The 17,309-nt window shown below is 44.8% G+C and overlaps 1 protein-coding gene across 9 annotated transcripts in view; it reads right to left on the bottom strand.

Annotated features, from left to right (window-relative positions):
* The window catches only part of PPFIA2 (PTPRF interacting protein alpha 2), a 320,885-nt gene that overhangs the window by 48,215 nt on the left and 255,361 nt on the right, over positions 1 to 17,309 (bottom strand). For all 9 annotated transcript variants that reach the window (XM_048502302.1, XM_048502308.1, XM_048502311.1 and 6 more), the window contains 2 exons: positions 14,087 to 14,116; positions 13,033 to 13,163 (listed from right to left, as the gene is read on the bottom strand). In XM_048502302.1, the coding sequence (XP_048358259.1) occupies positions 13,033 to 13,163; positions 14,087 to 14,116 (161 nt within the window). The remainder of the gene's footprint in view (positions 1 to 13,032; positions 13,164 to 14,086; positions 14,117 to 17,309) is intronic.

The following is a 17,309-nucleotide window of genomic DNA, read 5'->3' as shown; positions in this document are numbered from 1 at the left end:
GACAGCACTCCTCTAAGTGACAGCCTTCCAAATATTTCAAAAGAGCAATCATGTCTTTCCTCAACCCCTCTCTTCTCCAGACTGCACATTCCAAAGTCCCTCAGCCTGTCCTCATAGGGCTTGGTTTTCAGGCCCCGATGATCCTTGTCATTCTCCACTGCACCTGCTCCATTCTGTGCTCATCCTTTTTAAAGTGAGGTCTCCAGAACTGAACACAGTACTCCAGATGCAATAATAAATGCAGTGTACAATGGGACCATGAAATCTTGCAATTTGAATGTTATGCTTCTGTTGATACAGCCCAGACCACATTAGTCTTTTTTCCGCTGATGCATCTGAGGCCCTTTCCGCACGGGCCAATAAAAGTGGGGGAAAGGCAGGTTATATGAACCCGCCTTTGCCCCGGCCTCTTTGCACAGCTGTCCCATGGACAGCCAATGCATTGGCTGGGCTGGAAAACTTTGCACGAAGGCGTTTCCCCTTCTCCTGCCTGCCTTTTTTTGTTTCCCTGCTTGGCAGGACTGATCCCCCATGCCATGATACAACCTGTTTTCCCTGTGTGACTTTGCTGATGGGAAGAGGTTTTTGAGAATTGTGTTATGTGCGATTCTTGTTCTAATGTGGCTGTGAACCGCATTGTTGAATTCTATCTCTATATCCAGGGTATTCACTACTATTCCTAATTTGGTGTCACCTGCAGATTTAATAAGTAGTCCCTCCACCCCCTCATCTAGATCATTTATAAAAATATTGAAAAGTACCAGGTCCAGAACCAAGCCTTGTGGCACTCCATGTCAGGATGGCCCCCTTCTGTCAATCTGGGAAGGGGAATCAAGCCATTAATGCTGGCTATCACGCTGGCACCAGCCCATCTCCTGCCTCCTCTCCGGTCAGTTGGTCGTGGACCTGGCTGCATTACCATTCTCCCAGGTATGAAATGGTTCCTGTCTTTTGTGTCTTTCTGTTTGTTACTATGCTGAAGTCGTGGTGCCTGGGGCCCGGCGGGGGGTCGAGGGTATCAGGGATTTAAGATCTAGCGTGCGCTTTGTCCTGTAGAATCGTCTATGCTTCGTTATGCTTTGGTTACCGAATAAGGGCTACAGTTTGAAAACTACAGTTTTTTTATTTTGGGACTGAAGTCTCACACTCCAGTGGACACCTTCTTCCAATCAAATAAAATTGGTGCAGTTCTCCAACCAGTTCCCTATCCACCTAACTATCCTAGAGTCTAGACCAGTGATGGCGAACCTTTTTGAGACCGAGTGTCCAGATTGCAACCCCAAACCCACTTATTTATCGCAAAGTGCCAACATGACAATTTAACCTGAATAATGAGGTTTTAGTTTAGAAAAAAACGGTTGGCTCCGAGGCATGAGTTACTCGGGAGTAAGCTTGGTGGTAGTCGGTGACTTGGCTTTGAAGCAACCATGCAACTCTTCCAACAGGTGAATCATGACCCTAGGAGGGTTTACTCAGTAGCAAGCCCCATTGCCAGCAACCGAGCTTACTCCCAGGTAAAGGATCACGCTTTAGTTCTTTGCATGAAAATCAGTGGGGTTTAACAGCACTTAACAAGGTTACCTACACTGCTTCCCCAAAACTAGGTCTTTGGTTTAATGCTAATAGAGCCCAGCAGGCCAGGCCAGCCTAGATGTATGTGGGGGGCGACTCTGTTTGCGTGTGCCCACAGAGAGGGCTCTGAGTGCCACCTCTGGCACCCATGCCATAGGTTCGCCATCACTGGTCTAGACCACAGTTTCATAATTTACCCATCAGACCATCATGGGGAACCCTGTAAAAAGCGTTACTGAAATCCAGGTAAACAACACTGATAGTGTTTTTATGTTCCAGTAAGCTCATCAGTCGATGGAAGAAGGAAATGAGGTTGGTCTGACAGGGCCTGTTGAAGACAAATCCATGCTGACCAAATTGTCCTTTAGATGCTCACAGGTCAATCCCTTAAAAATCTGCTCCAATATCTTTTCTGGGGGGAAAATGAGGCAAAATAGGCACTGAACCTTTCTTCTTGCTCTCTGTCCTCTGTCAGAGTTTCTCCATTTTCACCCAACAGTGGGCCTATCTATCACCTCTTTTATCTTGCATTTGCTCCTCACATTTCTAAAGAAGCTTTTGTAGTTGTTGTATCAAGCCTTCCTAGTCAGCCTCAGCTCACTGAGAGCTTTGGCTTTTTTGATGGCTGACCTAAAGTGCCTAGCAGTCCTCAAAATTTTATTTATTTATTTATCATTCCACTTACATACCGCCCTCCCCCGGAGGGCTCAGGGCGGTTCACAACAATACAACAAACAAGTGGATAAATAAAATACCATACAAAGTACTGGTCCTCAGGTTAAAATACAGCGCTCAAGTTATCGTAACCATTTTAAAATACATTTTAAAATACAGGTGGCGTCCGGCTACTAAACTCCTCTAAGAGGGGGACAGCGGGCCTTAGTTGTTAACGGGCATGTATATCAGCAGCTGGCCTCCCAAAAAGCCTGGTGGAATAGCTCAGTCTTACAGGCCCTGCGGAACTCGTTAAGGTCCCACAGGGCCTGGACAGCTGGAGGGAGAGCATTCCACCAGGCAGGGGCCAGGGCTGTAAAAGCCCTGGCCCTAGTGAAGGCCAGCTGCATCATGGAGGGGATGGGGATCACCAGAAAATTGGCCTCTGCTGAGCGCAGTGACCGACGTGGGACATATGGGGCCAGACGGTCTCGTAGGTACGAGGGTCCCAGGCCGCGTAAGGCCTTAAAGGTTAACACCAGCACCTTGAAGATGATTTGGAACTCAATTGGGAGCCAGTGCAAGTGATGCAGCACGGGCATGATGTGATCTCTAATGGCACCTCCTGTGAGCAGGCGAGCCACCGCATGCTGGACCAATTTCAATTTCCGAATCAGCCGCAAGGGAAGGCCCGTGTAGAGCGAGTTGCAATAGTCTAATCTGGAGGTGACTGTTGCATGGATCACAGTGGCCAGATCCGCCTGGGAGAGGAAGGGGGCCAGTCGCTGGGCCTAACAAAGATGGAGAAACGCAACCCGGGTTACATGGGCCACCTGGGTCTCCATTAAAAGAGACGAATCCAGGTGGACCCCCAGGCTGCGAACTGAGGGGGTTGGTGCCAATGAGACCCCCTCCCACACCGGCAGCTGAAAATCCCCTGCCCTCCTGGCCTAGCCAGAGGATCTCCGCCACCACCTCCAGCAGCCGCGGCAGGCCGTCCCCTGGGGTGCTAGGTGACCAGTACACCAGGAAGACAGCTTTAACCTGCTCTGCTTCAACCAACCAGCAACCGCCTCCAAACAATGCTGTAGAGCTGCAGGGGCAGTGACCGCTCCCCCCTCCATCGACAGAATGAGCTCAGTGTCATCAGCATATTGATGGCACACCAGCCCAAAGCTCTGTACCAGCTGAGCAAGGGGTCGCATATAGATGTTAAATAACAGCGGGGACAGCAGCACTCCCTGAGGCACACTGCAAGAGAGCGGGCACCTCCAAGAGGCTTGGTCCCCACACCACACTTGCTGACTCCAGTCCCAGAGGAACGAGGCAATCCATTGAAGGACAGTGCCCCGCACCCTGGAAACGGCCAGGCGGTGGGTCAAAAGATCGTGATCGACCACATCAAACGCTGCGGTAAGATCCAATAATACCAGCAGCGCCGATCCGCCTCGATCAAGCTGCATACGGAGCGTGTCTGTGACGGCGATAAGAACAGTCTCCGTCCCATGCCCAGCACGGAAGCCGGACTGGAAGGGATTGAAAGTCGATGAGTCCTCCAGAAAACCCTGAAGCTGCTCCAACACCACTCTCTCAATTACCTTCCCCAGAAACGAAAGATTCGAAATGGGGCGGTAATTGGCAGGATCACTAGGATCTAATGACGGTCTTTTTAAGAGTGGGCGGACCACTGCCTCCTTCAACCCACCTGGAAAAACTCCTTGCTCAAGGGAGCTATTGATGATATTCAACAGGTGGGGTCGCCGCTCCTCTCGGCATGCTTTAATAAGCCAGGAGGGGCACAGATCCAGAGGACAGGTAGTAGCAGCCAGGACTCTGTCGACAGCGGTTTCAGAGAGCAGGGAAAACTGGGCCAAACAAGGGCCAGAAGATGGCAAGGGAGCCTCCAGTTCGCAAATTGTCTCAAAGGTGGCAGGGAGGTCCTGGCGGAGTGACACAACTTTATCTGCGAAATAGCTCATGAATGCCTCACAGCTGATAGCCAATTGATCATTTTTTGAATCCTCAGATAGTGAGGTAAGACACCGAATAATACAAAACAGTTGTGCTGGGCGAGAGCTAGCAGACAGGAGAGAGGAGAAGAATGTTCTCTTCACCTCCTTCATCGCCATCTCATAGGCCTTCATAAACATCCTATAAGTTGTTTGCGCAGCCTCGTCACAAGACTTCCTCCACACTCGCTCTAGCTGTCTAAGCTCCCGTTTCAAACAGCGTAGCTCCTCGGTATACCACGGAGCCAGCCGAGATTGGGGCCTTAGAGGGCGTCGGGGAGCAACAACCTCAATGGCATTGGAAAGACGGGCATTCCAGTCTGCTACCAGTCCATTGGGGGTGCCGGTGGGTTCAGAATCCCGCAGAGCATTCAGGAATCCAGTAGGATCCATAAGTCTCCGCGGGCGAGCATAAATCCGCTCGTCACCTAGACGGGGGTGTCGCGGCATGCTCATCCGAACCTTCAGGGCATAGTGGTCAGACCATGGCACTCTGTCAATAGAGGATATGACCACATCAATGCCTGACCCAAAGATCAAATCCAGAGTGTGACCGGCCTTGTGAGTGGGGCCAGAGTTTACCAAGGAGAGGCCCAGCGTCACCATGGATGACACCAGGACCGCGGCTACCGCACATGAGACGTCGTCGACATGGACGTTGAAATCCCCCAGAACAATAAGTCTGGGGAACCGCAGCGCCCAGTCCGCCACCACCTCCAGCAGCCGCAGCAGGCCGTCCCCTGGGGTGCTAGGTGACCGGTACACCAGGAAGACAGCCAGCCTCTCTGATGCCAACCACTCCAGGCCGACACACTCCATACCAGTGATCTCCGGGACAGGGATAGCCCTAAAAGGGATGGAATCACGGATGAACATCGCTACGCCACTCCCACGGCCCTGTGTTCGCGATCGGTGGAGGCACGCGAAACCTGGTGGCGCGACCTCACCTAAGGCGATGGTCTTGCCTTCTCGCACCCAGGTTTCGGTGACACAAGCCAGGTCCATCTGCTGAACTCTGAGAAAATCTTGGAGAACTGCGGTCTTGTTATTTATGGACCTGGCATTTATCAACACCAAAGACGAAGCAGGGTATCTCTGAAACCAACCACCTTCGTTCCTTGGGATAGGTCGGAGGTCAGAAGGTGAACGAGCATAGCTGTATCTCATCTGCCTTCTCTCATATGGCTGCCGCCTACCATCATACATGCCCTGTCCCATCAATATCGGGATCCCCGGCCCCCAAAGAGGTGCCCCCATTCCCACTGTCCCCGCCTAACTCAACCCCGGTGAAAACTCTCCACTCTCCACTATGTGTGGACTCGGCTCGCCACTAACACACACTAATCCATCTAAACTAGCTAACTAACACTTCAACAATAAGCAAGCCAATACAATTTCACACACCCACTAACTAAGCTCAGCTATAGCTGCCAACTAAATGGCTACTGTTAATTCTACTTATAATCAGGTTAATTAATTAACCTCAGCAGGAGGGGGAAGGCAGTGAGCTCCACAGTGAGATGTGGTACAGCCTCCCAGTATTTTCAGCAACACTTCTGTTACGTAGGAGCCGTCCAAAGCGTTAAAAAGCCAGGCTCCTGGGGAAGGCAGATGTATCCAGACGCCCCCTGGTGGCCATAGAGTATAGTCACTCCTGATGGATTTTCGAGTGTAAAAAGAGTCCCATGCGGCCACCAATAAGGAAAACAAAAGCTGCAGATAATGATGAATGAGGGGAGCAAGTTGGAGACTTCTGCCACCGGCTATCCTCTCCGGGTCTTGAGAACACTGATCTACCCTTGAAAGAGAGCCATCAGATCTCACCACTTGCTCAGTCTTCTGACTACTGGCCAGCTGGAATTTAATGGGAATATCAGCTCCCGGGGACCCCCTGATTAACGTTGTTGTACACAATCTTATAAGTCTCTCCCACCATCTATAAAACTCAGGCGGCTCAGCTCTTGTCCATATTGCCAGGTACTTCCCATGTGTCCAGCAGTCTGGCCGACCTGAGCGGCACCGCCTCGGCCTCCACAGCCGCGAAGTCAATTTCCAGGAGGCTGCCTATTGCGTCACCTGCTGCTGCCCCTGCTAGGTCTATTGTTGGGTGTAGCACGTCCTGTTTCTCCCAGTCATGGAACTCCTGACTCAGCTGACTCAGCTCTCTGCACCGCCACAGCCCATCAGCCGAAAATGCCCAGATCCATGCCCAGCGCAGGAGGGTCTCTTTCAGCTTTAGAAGTATTCAGCTTTAGAAGTATTCCTTCCTTTTATTTATTGAATTTTTATTTTTTCATCCTTAGCTCATCATGAAGGTCTCTGTTCTCTTTTTGATCTTCTACCATATTTCTGTCTTACTGGAATAGTGATGGCTTGAGCTTGCAAGAGCACTAGTTTTGGAGTGCATCCCCTTCCCTTCCAGCATTTTTGCCCATGGAATGACTTTCATCATGCCTCTTTCATCATGCCTCTTAAAATCCATCCTAATAAAATCTAAAGTATACACCTGGCTATGAATGTCCTTGGTTCCCCAAAGCAAAAGGAATTCTAGGAGGACATGGTCACTTTCCCCTCAGGTCACGATCACCTACCAACTCTTGTCTGTTGGTTAATAATAAGTCAAGTATGGCCAAGTCCCTCATAGCTCTGGATATGTAGCAAAGTTTGACTCCCAGCACACATCAGGAAAATTGTAGTTACTCGTAACTACAAGATTATGTTGCTTAGATACACTGTCAAGATGCTCAAGGAGGGAAGCATCCACCCCTTCACCCTGGTCAGTTAGTCTGCTTCAGATGCCAGCCGCAAAATTGTTTGTCCTTTCTTTTCTTCTCCTTATCCATATACTTTCCACTGGGCTGTCACCCACCTCCTCCAGTATTTTCTGACAAATAACCCTTTCCTCACATATAGTGCCACTCCACCTTCTTTTCAACCCTTTCTGTTTTTCTTGAACAACTTATATTCACCTACTAGTACATTCTAGTCATGGGAATCATTTTCTGTAATGCCTGCTAAATCATATCCCTCTATCTACATTAGATGTTCAAGTTCTTCCTCCGTACTGCCCAAGTTTTGGATTAGCACATGGGTACTTGAAGTCCTGCACCTTTTCTCCATTTGACATGGCACTCCTAGATGGCCCTCTGATGTTTGTACTCCTTCACTTTAATCCCTCTGTTGGTTGTCTCCTCCTCGTGGTGTCAGTTTAAAGCCCTCCTGATGAATCTCCTGAGGTTTCTTCCCTAACTTTTAAAGGTGAAGTCTTTTGTATGCTAGTAGGCTGACTTCTAGAAAACCTAACCTAAGGTTCCAGAATCCAAATTGCTCATGCTGGCACCACCAACAGAGCCAGAGGTTTACCTCCATTATCTTCTGTTCCCATCAAATTCCTCTTCCTCTAGTGGGAAGGACTGAAGAGAGCATCACCTATGCCTCCATTCCATTCCACTTCCTCCTGAAAACTTCATAGTCAACCTTAATGCTTGCGATGATATTCATGACGATGTCATTCATTTCCACATGGACCATCACAAATGGGTAATGATCTCCAGGTTTGATCAGTTTTTGCACCTGGTCTGTAATATCTTTAATCTTTGCCTCTGGCAAGCAACACATCCTCTCAAGCTGGGGGAGTCAGGCTTGGACAAGTGATGTGCCATAACCCCTCAGCAGAGAGTAACAGATGGCCAACACTTTTCTTTTCCTTCCAATGCCATTTATTCTCACTTTGTCCTTCTTCAGCCAGTATTTTTGCCTCTGTCCCCTGTAATAGCTTCATGAGTTCCAACGGCACTGAGGTTTGACTCATTCAACAATTTCCAGTTTGTGTTGTAGTGGTCAGAGAAAGCTCATTTGGGAAGTCAACCATTCGGTGTTCTTTTGATCAATCTCCCCATCTCTATGGAGGGCCTCGTGGCTTTTGATAATGAAGTCAATTTCTTCTTCCAGGCTTTAATTTTTTGCTTCTTAGAGCCCCATCAGCTTACACTTTTGATGAGTAAAGTGAATCTTGTCCTCAGGGAGGAAAACAAACATGGTGCCCTCTCTGCAGGTGACTGGAAATGGGCTTCAAGAATTTATCATCACTGTCCATGTGGATCCCTTCACCCTAGAATTTCCATATTGTGTTGATGTAACTGAGAACTTACAGCTCTGACCTAATATTTACCAAACCAAAAGCATAACAAATATAGGTTGTAAAAACTTATTAGCTTCTTACAGGGCCCACGGGCTAAGAGCCATAGGCCAGGATCTCTTTGCTCTTGTCAAAGGCTTGCTGCTCTAATGAAGAGGATCCATAAAGTTCAAAGGTTCAATAGCAACAGTAGAGGGTGGAGGCAACAATCAACCCCTAGCAAACAGACTCTGCTCAATCAGCAACAATTAGGAATAATTCAGACAAAAACAAACAAAAAGAACCAACCAGAAAGCACTCTCCAGCAGGTCGCAAGCACCCACTCACCCTCAAACACGGTCCTCTCACATAGCAACCTCAGTTAATTCTCCTCAGGCAAAAAACAAAAAACACTCACTTCTCTCCAGTGCTCCTTCTGTTAGCCCTGCTGACTCAGTTCTCATTTAACAGCATATGTCACATACGGTAGTGGTTTGAAACAGGCCTTGTTTCATTTGAAGGCATCTAACCAAGTCCTACCAAATGCCATTTATTCTGAATGATGACCATGGATTATATATTTGAAACTCCCAATAATTCAGAGGCATGGAATTCACAAAGATTGTGAGTATTGTTAAAATCATTGCTCTGTCTTGGCTTTTTCCTGCATAGGCCAGTCAAAGCCCAAGTGTTAAGATAATGGGGAGTACTTGATAAATTTAGTGTGTTAATTCTTACTGCCATCATTACATTCTCCTTAGAGTTGCCAAATCCATACTGTTGTGATAGAGGAATACAGTATACCTTCATACTCCAGGATGCCCTGACCTCAGAGAAAACACTCTTCCCTGAGAATCATAAGCCTCTCAGATTTCAGACTGACAAGAGATGAGTTCTCCTTTAGGGAGACAAATAGACAGGACAGAGGTTACCATATGCCCACATACCAGAAAATGGCAAGACAGATGGCTTCTTAGACATCCTGAGTTGAACCATAAAAGTCTGGAGACTTATGCCTTGATAGAATTGGAGAAGTGGGCAAGACAACATACATGGGGACTCAAACCTAATTTTGGGATAGGTGAAAGTTAACCCCTTCCAGCTGGTAGAGGAAGGGTTAAAGGGTCTGACACTCTGACCCTTTCTGCACAGTACAGATAAAATGTCTTGAGGACATTAAAAGAATGTTTTGAGGAGTAACTATATACAGTTTCCCCGTTTCAGCACAGTTTTAGCTCAACATTTTTTTAAAAAAACTCTGCTAACAGCAATTTTTTCTCCTCGGAACAGGTTGAAGACATTTTCCCTTGGCTGTGCAGAACAAAAAAGCATTTTTCCCCAGCCCCATTTTAAAGCTGTTATTTCTGCCCTTGTCTGGATGCTCTGTGCTGCAGCCATTTGCAGAATGTTCCCAGGGACTTTTCTCTATTTGCAGTTCATCTGCATGTCCTTTCAGCAGGGGCGGAGCAAGGAAAAACTGCGCCCAGGGCCCATGCACGCTACTGCTGCAGCGCCCCCTGCCCTCGGTCGCGTCCCCTTGTCCCGTTGGCGCTGCACCACTGCCTTTCAGTGTATAAAATTCATTAATAAAGTTAGTTTTTCCTGGAAATCCCACACATGTATCATTTTTCTTTTTTGTTTTGTTTTAAATGAGATATCTTTGAAGCTACAACGTGACTCTCATTTCAAGGTGTCCGAAAAACAAACCTTGTCATCTCACACCAACAGACCCTGTTCATCATTGACCTATGGGATTCCGCAGTCATTTCACAGATCTTTACCAGACTATCTCCTCAACCTCACATCCCCAACCTTAAGACGTGCCTTCATGCAGGCCTGTTTTAATATTCTCCCCACAGAGATAATTCTGGGAAGATAACTCCACATCCCATTAAATGAAAGGACTTGCTCATGCTCCTCAACTCTGTCTGAAATGACAGAAAATGTTTTATTGCATTGTGCCCGCCACACTGATTTACGTAAACAATTCCTCAAGCCCCACATTAATTTAAAATTTGCTCTCTCTGATAAGGCCAAGATCCAGTTACTCCTCAATGATCGATGTCCTAAATGGACTGAAGATGTGGCGAAGTTCTTAGTTCTGGCATTGTCAAAACTCCAGTCATTTCGATCTTGATTTTATTTTGGCAACCCCTATTTTGTAATTTTAACCTATGCCTAATAAATGTGATTGAATTGAATATCAAGATGTCGTAGCTTTGAAGATATTTCATTTAAAACAAGGAAGAATTAAAAATGGCACGTGCATGGGATTGCCAGGAAAAAAAACTAACTTTATTAGTGAACTTTATGCACTGAAAGGATGTGCAGATGAGCTTCAAGTAGAGGAAACTCTGTGGGAACATTCTGCAAATGGCTGCAGCATGGAGCTTCCTGAAGAAGGCAGGAAATGGGCTCCATTAACTGCTTAGTGGAAACTGAAAGTAAGTTGGGGGGGGGGGAGCTTTCCCTATCAACGCTTTATTTGTTCATACTATGAAGAAAAGAAGCCAAAATGGTTCTTTATAAAATGTCTGCAAGTCATTTTATTTGTGCTGTACAGAAAGGACCTCTGTGAGAAAGGGAGCAAACTAAGAACTGGAGTAATGGGAGTAATGGGGTGGATAAGTAATGTTGGATCAGACCAAAGCCCCATCAAGTTCTATTTGAGGGCAAAGATTGCTCAGTTGCTTATTTCCTTGCTAACTTGACATTCAAATGGAATTTCTCATCATTTAATAGAATGCCTTCTACCTTTTTCACAGTCCATTTCATACAGGTGAATGCAAATGAATTTGTTCTAATCGCCACAAAGGAGTAATGGAGTGAAGTCTGCCTTGACCAGCCTCTGTTTCAAAGTTCTAGTGGTCTTGTGTCCATCCCATGGGAGAGAATGTCAAGTTTACACCAGCCACTTGGACAACTTAGTTAGCTTTATATTTTTGTTTTTGTTTAGTTCTGTAACACACTGTAGTGTTTTCATATAGTGTTTCCAGGGCTCTTATGCTATAGCAAATTGAGATTGTAGTCTAGTAAATAAAGATCTTTTTCCTTCTAAAGATCTCAGACTGTTTTCAAAGATCTCACCCAGAGCTTCTGGCTGCGTCTCCATGCTTAAATGATAAACTGGTGACTGAACTAAAATCAATTAGCTGGCATGGGAGGAGGGATGTGTGAAGCAGCACCTCTGTAGCTTCTATCACAGTGATGGCGAACCTATGGCACGGGTGCCAGAGGTGGCACTCGGAGCCTTCTCTGTGGGCACGCACCCACAGAGTTCGTCATTTGGGGGGCAGAAAATCACCTCCACACACACACACATCTAGGCTGGCATGGGCCACTGAACAGGACGTGCACGCACCGCGGTGAGCAGTGAGGACTCAGCTGGCAGGCCTGGTGCCTGTGCTCTGAGTGGCTGCTGCCTGAGTGGGGGGTGCAGAGGAGGCAGAGATGCCAGAGAGGCACAGAGCGGAGCGCGCAGGACTTGCTGGAGGGTAGAGCAGGCTGGCCCCTGCTCAAGCGGGTGGGACGGAGGAAGAGGGAGCCAACCATTTTTTTCTAAACGAAAACCTCAGCATTCAGGTTAAATTGCCGGGTTGGCACTTTGCGATAAATAACTGAGGTTTGGGTTGCAATTTGGGCACTCGGTCTCAAGAAGGTTCGCCATCACTGTTCTATCAGCACCTCAAGGCACAGGCAGTGAAAAGAAGGGCTGATTTTGAGTGGTGGCATGCTACCCTGTACAGCAGAAAGGAAGGGGCAAGCCCTTTTTCACACATGCAACCTTGCTCACTTCCTTTCAGGCATTCTTAAGCAATGAGTGAAGAAAAGAGTGTGTGAGAAGAGGACTGGTACTGCAAGTACCAAGCTGAACTGCTTTTGATTATTACTGTATGAAAAACGTACTTTTGCTCATCTATAGAGATTTGTATCCCGATTATTTAAAAGGACCAATATATGAATACCAGACACCCAAGCCAGCATGGAAATCAAAGTAATAATGGTTAATTCCTTCCTCAGTGATGATGTATAGATTACTGCATAGTGAGACTATTACCCATGGATGGGTATCACTCAGCAGAAGTTTGTGGAGTACATTTGAAATAAGATATAATTGAAAAAAATACCAAAATGTTATGCAAATTTGGAACCTTGATTTGTGAGGTTTGTAGCATGGGGCATAATTTCAGTGATTCTAATAAAAAGGATTTAATGTTGAAGTTATTTCTCAATTATTATCATTTAAATTCTAAGTTCTATGTGCGCAAATAATGTTACTTTAAAAAAATCAAGCCAAAATGGAATCAGTTGTTTTACACATTTTGTTCTGAAATGAGTGACAATCTAGTCTAAACAAAAGAAGATTAATCAGCAAGCTCAAGTTGCACATTTCATAAATACAGCTTCTACAAAAACCAGTGCTACTTAATACCTCTTTAAAATGTCACTCCCAATTTCTTCTTTTAATAAGCTAGTCAATAAGCATCTTATTAAAATCATTAAAAATTCACTTTATGGTGGTAAAATCTACCTTTTGTCTGAATCACAACTGATGTATAGCAATTACACGGTTATTATTACTTTGCATCCTTGCAAGATACATTAATCAATTAATGTAAGGTAAAAAGAATGCACCTTATTAAAGTTATTAATTAATGCCTCCATCAACAAGTTTCTTACCTTCTGGCATCATTGTGGTATGAAGAAGGCAGAGTATGTGTCATTCTAATGGCTCTAGGTGTTGAAGGAGGGGAGGTTTCACATTTTATTGTGGCTTTGTCTTCATGTCCATCTTCTTCAGCAACTGCAATCTATAAATAAATAATTAGCAGGAAATTCAACGTAGAATCCAATTTTATAGGTTGTGTGCAACATAATGTGGTACAAAAACTTTACACATCTGCACTTTATAAACCTTTTCAAGCTGACTGAACTATTAGGCATCATGAGAAGAGACTGGTGAGAACTGACAGGCACCAAACCAACATGGACAGTCCTAAAAGTGTATGATGAGGAAGGGAAGGAAGTCTCAGTGTGGAGGTCAGTAGGTTTACTGCAGATGTGATCATGTCTGAGCAGAAAACTCATGTGCAACAGTACTAACAAAACATTTGCATTCACATCACTGTCTTTAAATTGGCTGATCCCTATATGGTAACAGGAACTATGCAGAGGAGCTGTCCACAGACAAATTAGGTGTCTCAATTTATTCTGGCGACTCCTTAGTATGTAGAAAAACACACTAATTAATCAAAAGGAAGAAACCCCCTCCCAAAACTTGGTCAGAAGAGTTCTAAATATGTTCCAGAGTGAATAAAATACTCCAGAATGTTTGGGAGAGGTGGAGTGGCAGTTAAAGGGGAAAAAAATGGAGAGAACAAAAAAACACTTATACAATAAACTGGGGGCAAGATTTTTGGGGCTGCATTTTGGAATTACCAAATTATTCTTCCATTGTGATTTCCTTGGTGGTTCCCCAATACATACTAGGAAGGTTTGGTTCATTATTCTTTATTAGTGGGTGTATCTCAAACCTCAGTAACCTCAATTGGGTTTGGAGAACTGGGATTCTTGGTATGACTTTCAAATATTCTAAAGCTTTCCCAAAATTACAAATACAGGAATTCATTTCACAGAATTATTTAGATAACAAATGGCAACAGACGTGACTAATGGGACCATAAATGAAAATAAGGACAATTTTTATAACAGCGCATTAAAATATATGCAATACCTTTCGCCGATGCTTCCTGAGATCACTTGGCTAGAGTTGATATGAAAGAAAAAAAACAGGAGACATTTTATTTATTTATTTGATTCTTATTCTGCTAACAGCACCCATTCCTACCCAGAAAGGGGTGAGGCAAGGGTGTCTCCTAGCTCCTCATTTATTTAACATCTATGTTAATACACTTATAACTGCATTTCAAGGGGCAGATACCCACGCACCTTCCCTTACCCCCAATAAAAGAATAGCCATTCTTATGTATGCAGATGATGCAGTGGTATTATCTCTTACAAGGGTGGGACTGAAGAGAGCACTGAGGATTTTTGACCAAAAGTGCACAGAAGAACTGTTAAACATCAATTATACCAAGACTAAGATAGTGCACTTCAACACTAAACTCAAGAGATCTAAATGGCAGCTGAAAGGGCAACAGATAGAGCAAACAAAATGTTTCAAATATCTAGGAGTGGTGTACCAATACAATGGGAAGCCCACAGCCCATGTACAATCAGTTATTCAATCGGCTCAAAGAAGTTCACAGGCAATCTTGAGGTTTTTTCGCTCACAGGGGAACGGATTCATCCCAAGTGCAGTTAGACTGTTTGAGGCCAAAGCCTTAGCCCAATTGACCTATGGTGCTCCGTTGGCAATGATTTCAGATTTTGTGCCTTTGGAGAGAGTCCTATCGATTTTTCTGAGATACTTGTTTAATACACCGAAATGTACAGCCAATGTGGTATTAAGGCAAGAAGCAGGGATGGCCAAAGTCGAGACCATCTTTTGGAAATTAACCATCAAATACTGGCTTAAAGTACTTTCCTGTCCCCAGGGATTAATGCCTTCATTATTGGCAGCAACACCCTACCCTGGATGGCTAGAAAAGATTACATCAAAACTCAGACAGTGTGGTCTTGATCCAATGCAACTTTTGGAGATTGGAAGTAGCAGAGCAATGGGTATGGTCCACCAACGTCTTACTGACATTGAGTTGCAAACAGATTTCCCCCGGCTACCTAGGGCTCGCTTCGATGCCTTCCCATCAGCTAATCTGATGGGACGATTCCAAAACATTCCAAGGCACAGGAGAACCTGTGTGTGCGGCTCAGGGGAGGTAGACTCAATGTCACATATCTTACTGCATTGCAAGTTACATGAAGGTGAAAGGAAGCTGTTGATCCAACCATTGTTAACTCGTCATGTATATCCATTCATAGATAACTCGGATACGAATTCTGTAAGAATATTATTAGAAGATCGTGTTTCTGCCATCTCACAGAAGGTAGCTAAATTTTGCATACTGGTACACAACAAGCGTAGTTCCTTATTAAAACAAAGAGCCGCACTGTGTGATGAGGACTGTAATAATGCCTGAAGCTAATGTTATTTATTAATAGATTTTATAATGGATTTTAATTTATATTATATTTTTGTATAAGTGGAGTGCTATGTATTCACATGTACTCTGATTTTAAACTATTGGCTGGCCAAAAGGCCGTAATAATAAATATCATATATCATGTGATTCTTATTCTGCTCTTTCTTGACCAAGATCAGGGTTATGGTGGCTAATAACAAATTTCAACAGTTTTAAAATTATACTACATATAAATTCTAGTTTAAACCTTGTAACAGTAATGGAGGAACTGTCAAGGGGGGGAGAAAGAGGAAAGGGGAAGGAAACAAACGGAGGATATCGAGGGCAAGGAAAAAGATGGGGAATAAAATTAAGTAAAGGATGAGGCAGATGGGAAGGGACACCAGCTGAGATGGAACTGTCACTGCCTTCAACCATATGCCTGGTGGAACATCTCAATCTTACAGGACCTGCAGAACTGAGCCAGATCCTGCAGCACCCAGGTCTCATTTGAGTGAGAGCTCCCCCAGTCAATGGCCAGAGCTCAAAATGCTCTGGCTGTGACTGAGGACAGCTGGATGCTTCTTGGGTCAGGGACAACTAGTAAGTTATTCCCAGTTCCCAGTTGAGACTCTTTTTGGGGGGTGGGGTGTCAGGAGAGGCAGTCCTGCAAGTATGATGTTCCCAGATTTTTAGAGAGTTTAAAGGTCAGTACCAAAACCTTGAAACTGATTAGGTACTCAACCTGGAGCCAGTGCACTGTCCATGGGGCCCCCATAAGGATTCATGCCACTGCATTCTGGACCAGCTGTAGTTTCTGAAGCAGCCTCAAGGGTAGCCCTTGACAGAGTGAGTTATGGTAGTCTAATATGAAGATAACAGATGCATGGATCACTGTAGCTAGATCATGGTGAAACAGAAAGGGCACCAGTTGCCTTGCCTGGCAACAATAGAAACATACAACTCTGGATACATTTGTGACCTGAGTCTCAACTGAAAGGGAAGCATCCAAAATCACATGCAGGCTCCTGACAGATGGGGCTAAAGTTAGTTGTACACTATCAAAAATCGGGAGCTGGTATGCCAAACCCAGGTCTTCCTGGTCCAGTTGATGGATTTAGTTTTAGCTGACTCTGATTCAACAATTTCACCACAGCTCCCAGACATTTGGCCAATATATCTGGAGAGATATCTGGTTGGCTACCCATCAAAGAGTGCAGCTAGGTATCATCAGCACATTGATGACAACCTACCCCCAAACTTCAGATCAGCTGAACAAGGGACGCATATAGATGTTAAATAATACTGGGGTGAGGATCGCACCTTTCAGACTAATATTCAGACCAAATTTCAGACCAATAAAATATATTGATGACATATTCATTTTCATTTTTGCAACAACAGATAGTAGCAATTGTAAAGAAACCTGATGTATAATAACTTAAAGATAAACTCCTTTACTCAAGTGTAAATATTCATTAACTAGATCCCTCTCCTTTATAGAATGCCACAATACTCTTGTTACCCCTGCAACAAACACACATATCTTCCTGGAATATTAATGCAATCCATAAATTCTGACCCCCAAATAAGTGCTAGTCTTGTAATTAGCTATCTCTTAATTTCCCTCTATTTTTATCACCTATGGATAAAAGGATTTGGGGTTACAGATTTTAGACAGACTTTTGATTCTAGGTTATTAAAATGTATTTTGTTAATCTGTTTTAATGATAACCATTTTATTTTTAAGACAGTCTTGTGTCTTTATATGTCAAAATACACATTTCATATGCATTGTACAATCTGTTATTTCTCCAGGGTAATTCATGATTTACACTGTTTAGATTCAATGACTCACTTTAGCAAAGTGAGGTG

Source organism: Sphaerodactylus townsendi, linkage group LG06, assembly GCF_021028975.2.
Source record: "Sphaerodactylus townsendi isolate TG3544 linkage group LG06, MPM_Stown_v2.3, whole genome shotgun sequence".
Classification (NCBI taxonomy): domain Eukaryota; kingdom Metazoa; phylum Chordata; class Lepidosauria; order Squamata; family Sphaerodactylidae; genus Sphaerodactylus; species Sphaerodactylus townsendi.
This window is presented reverse-complemented; position numbering and strand designations above follow the sequence as displayed.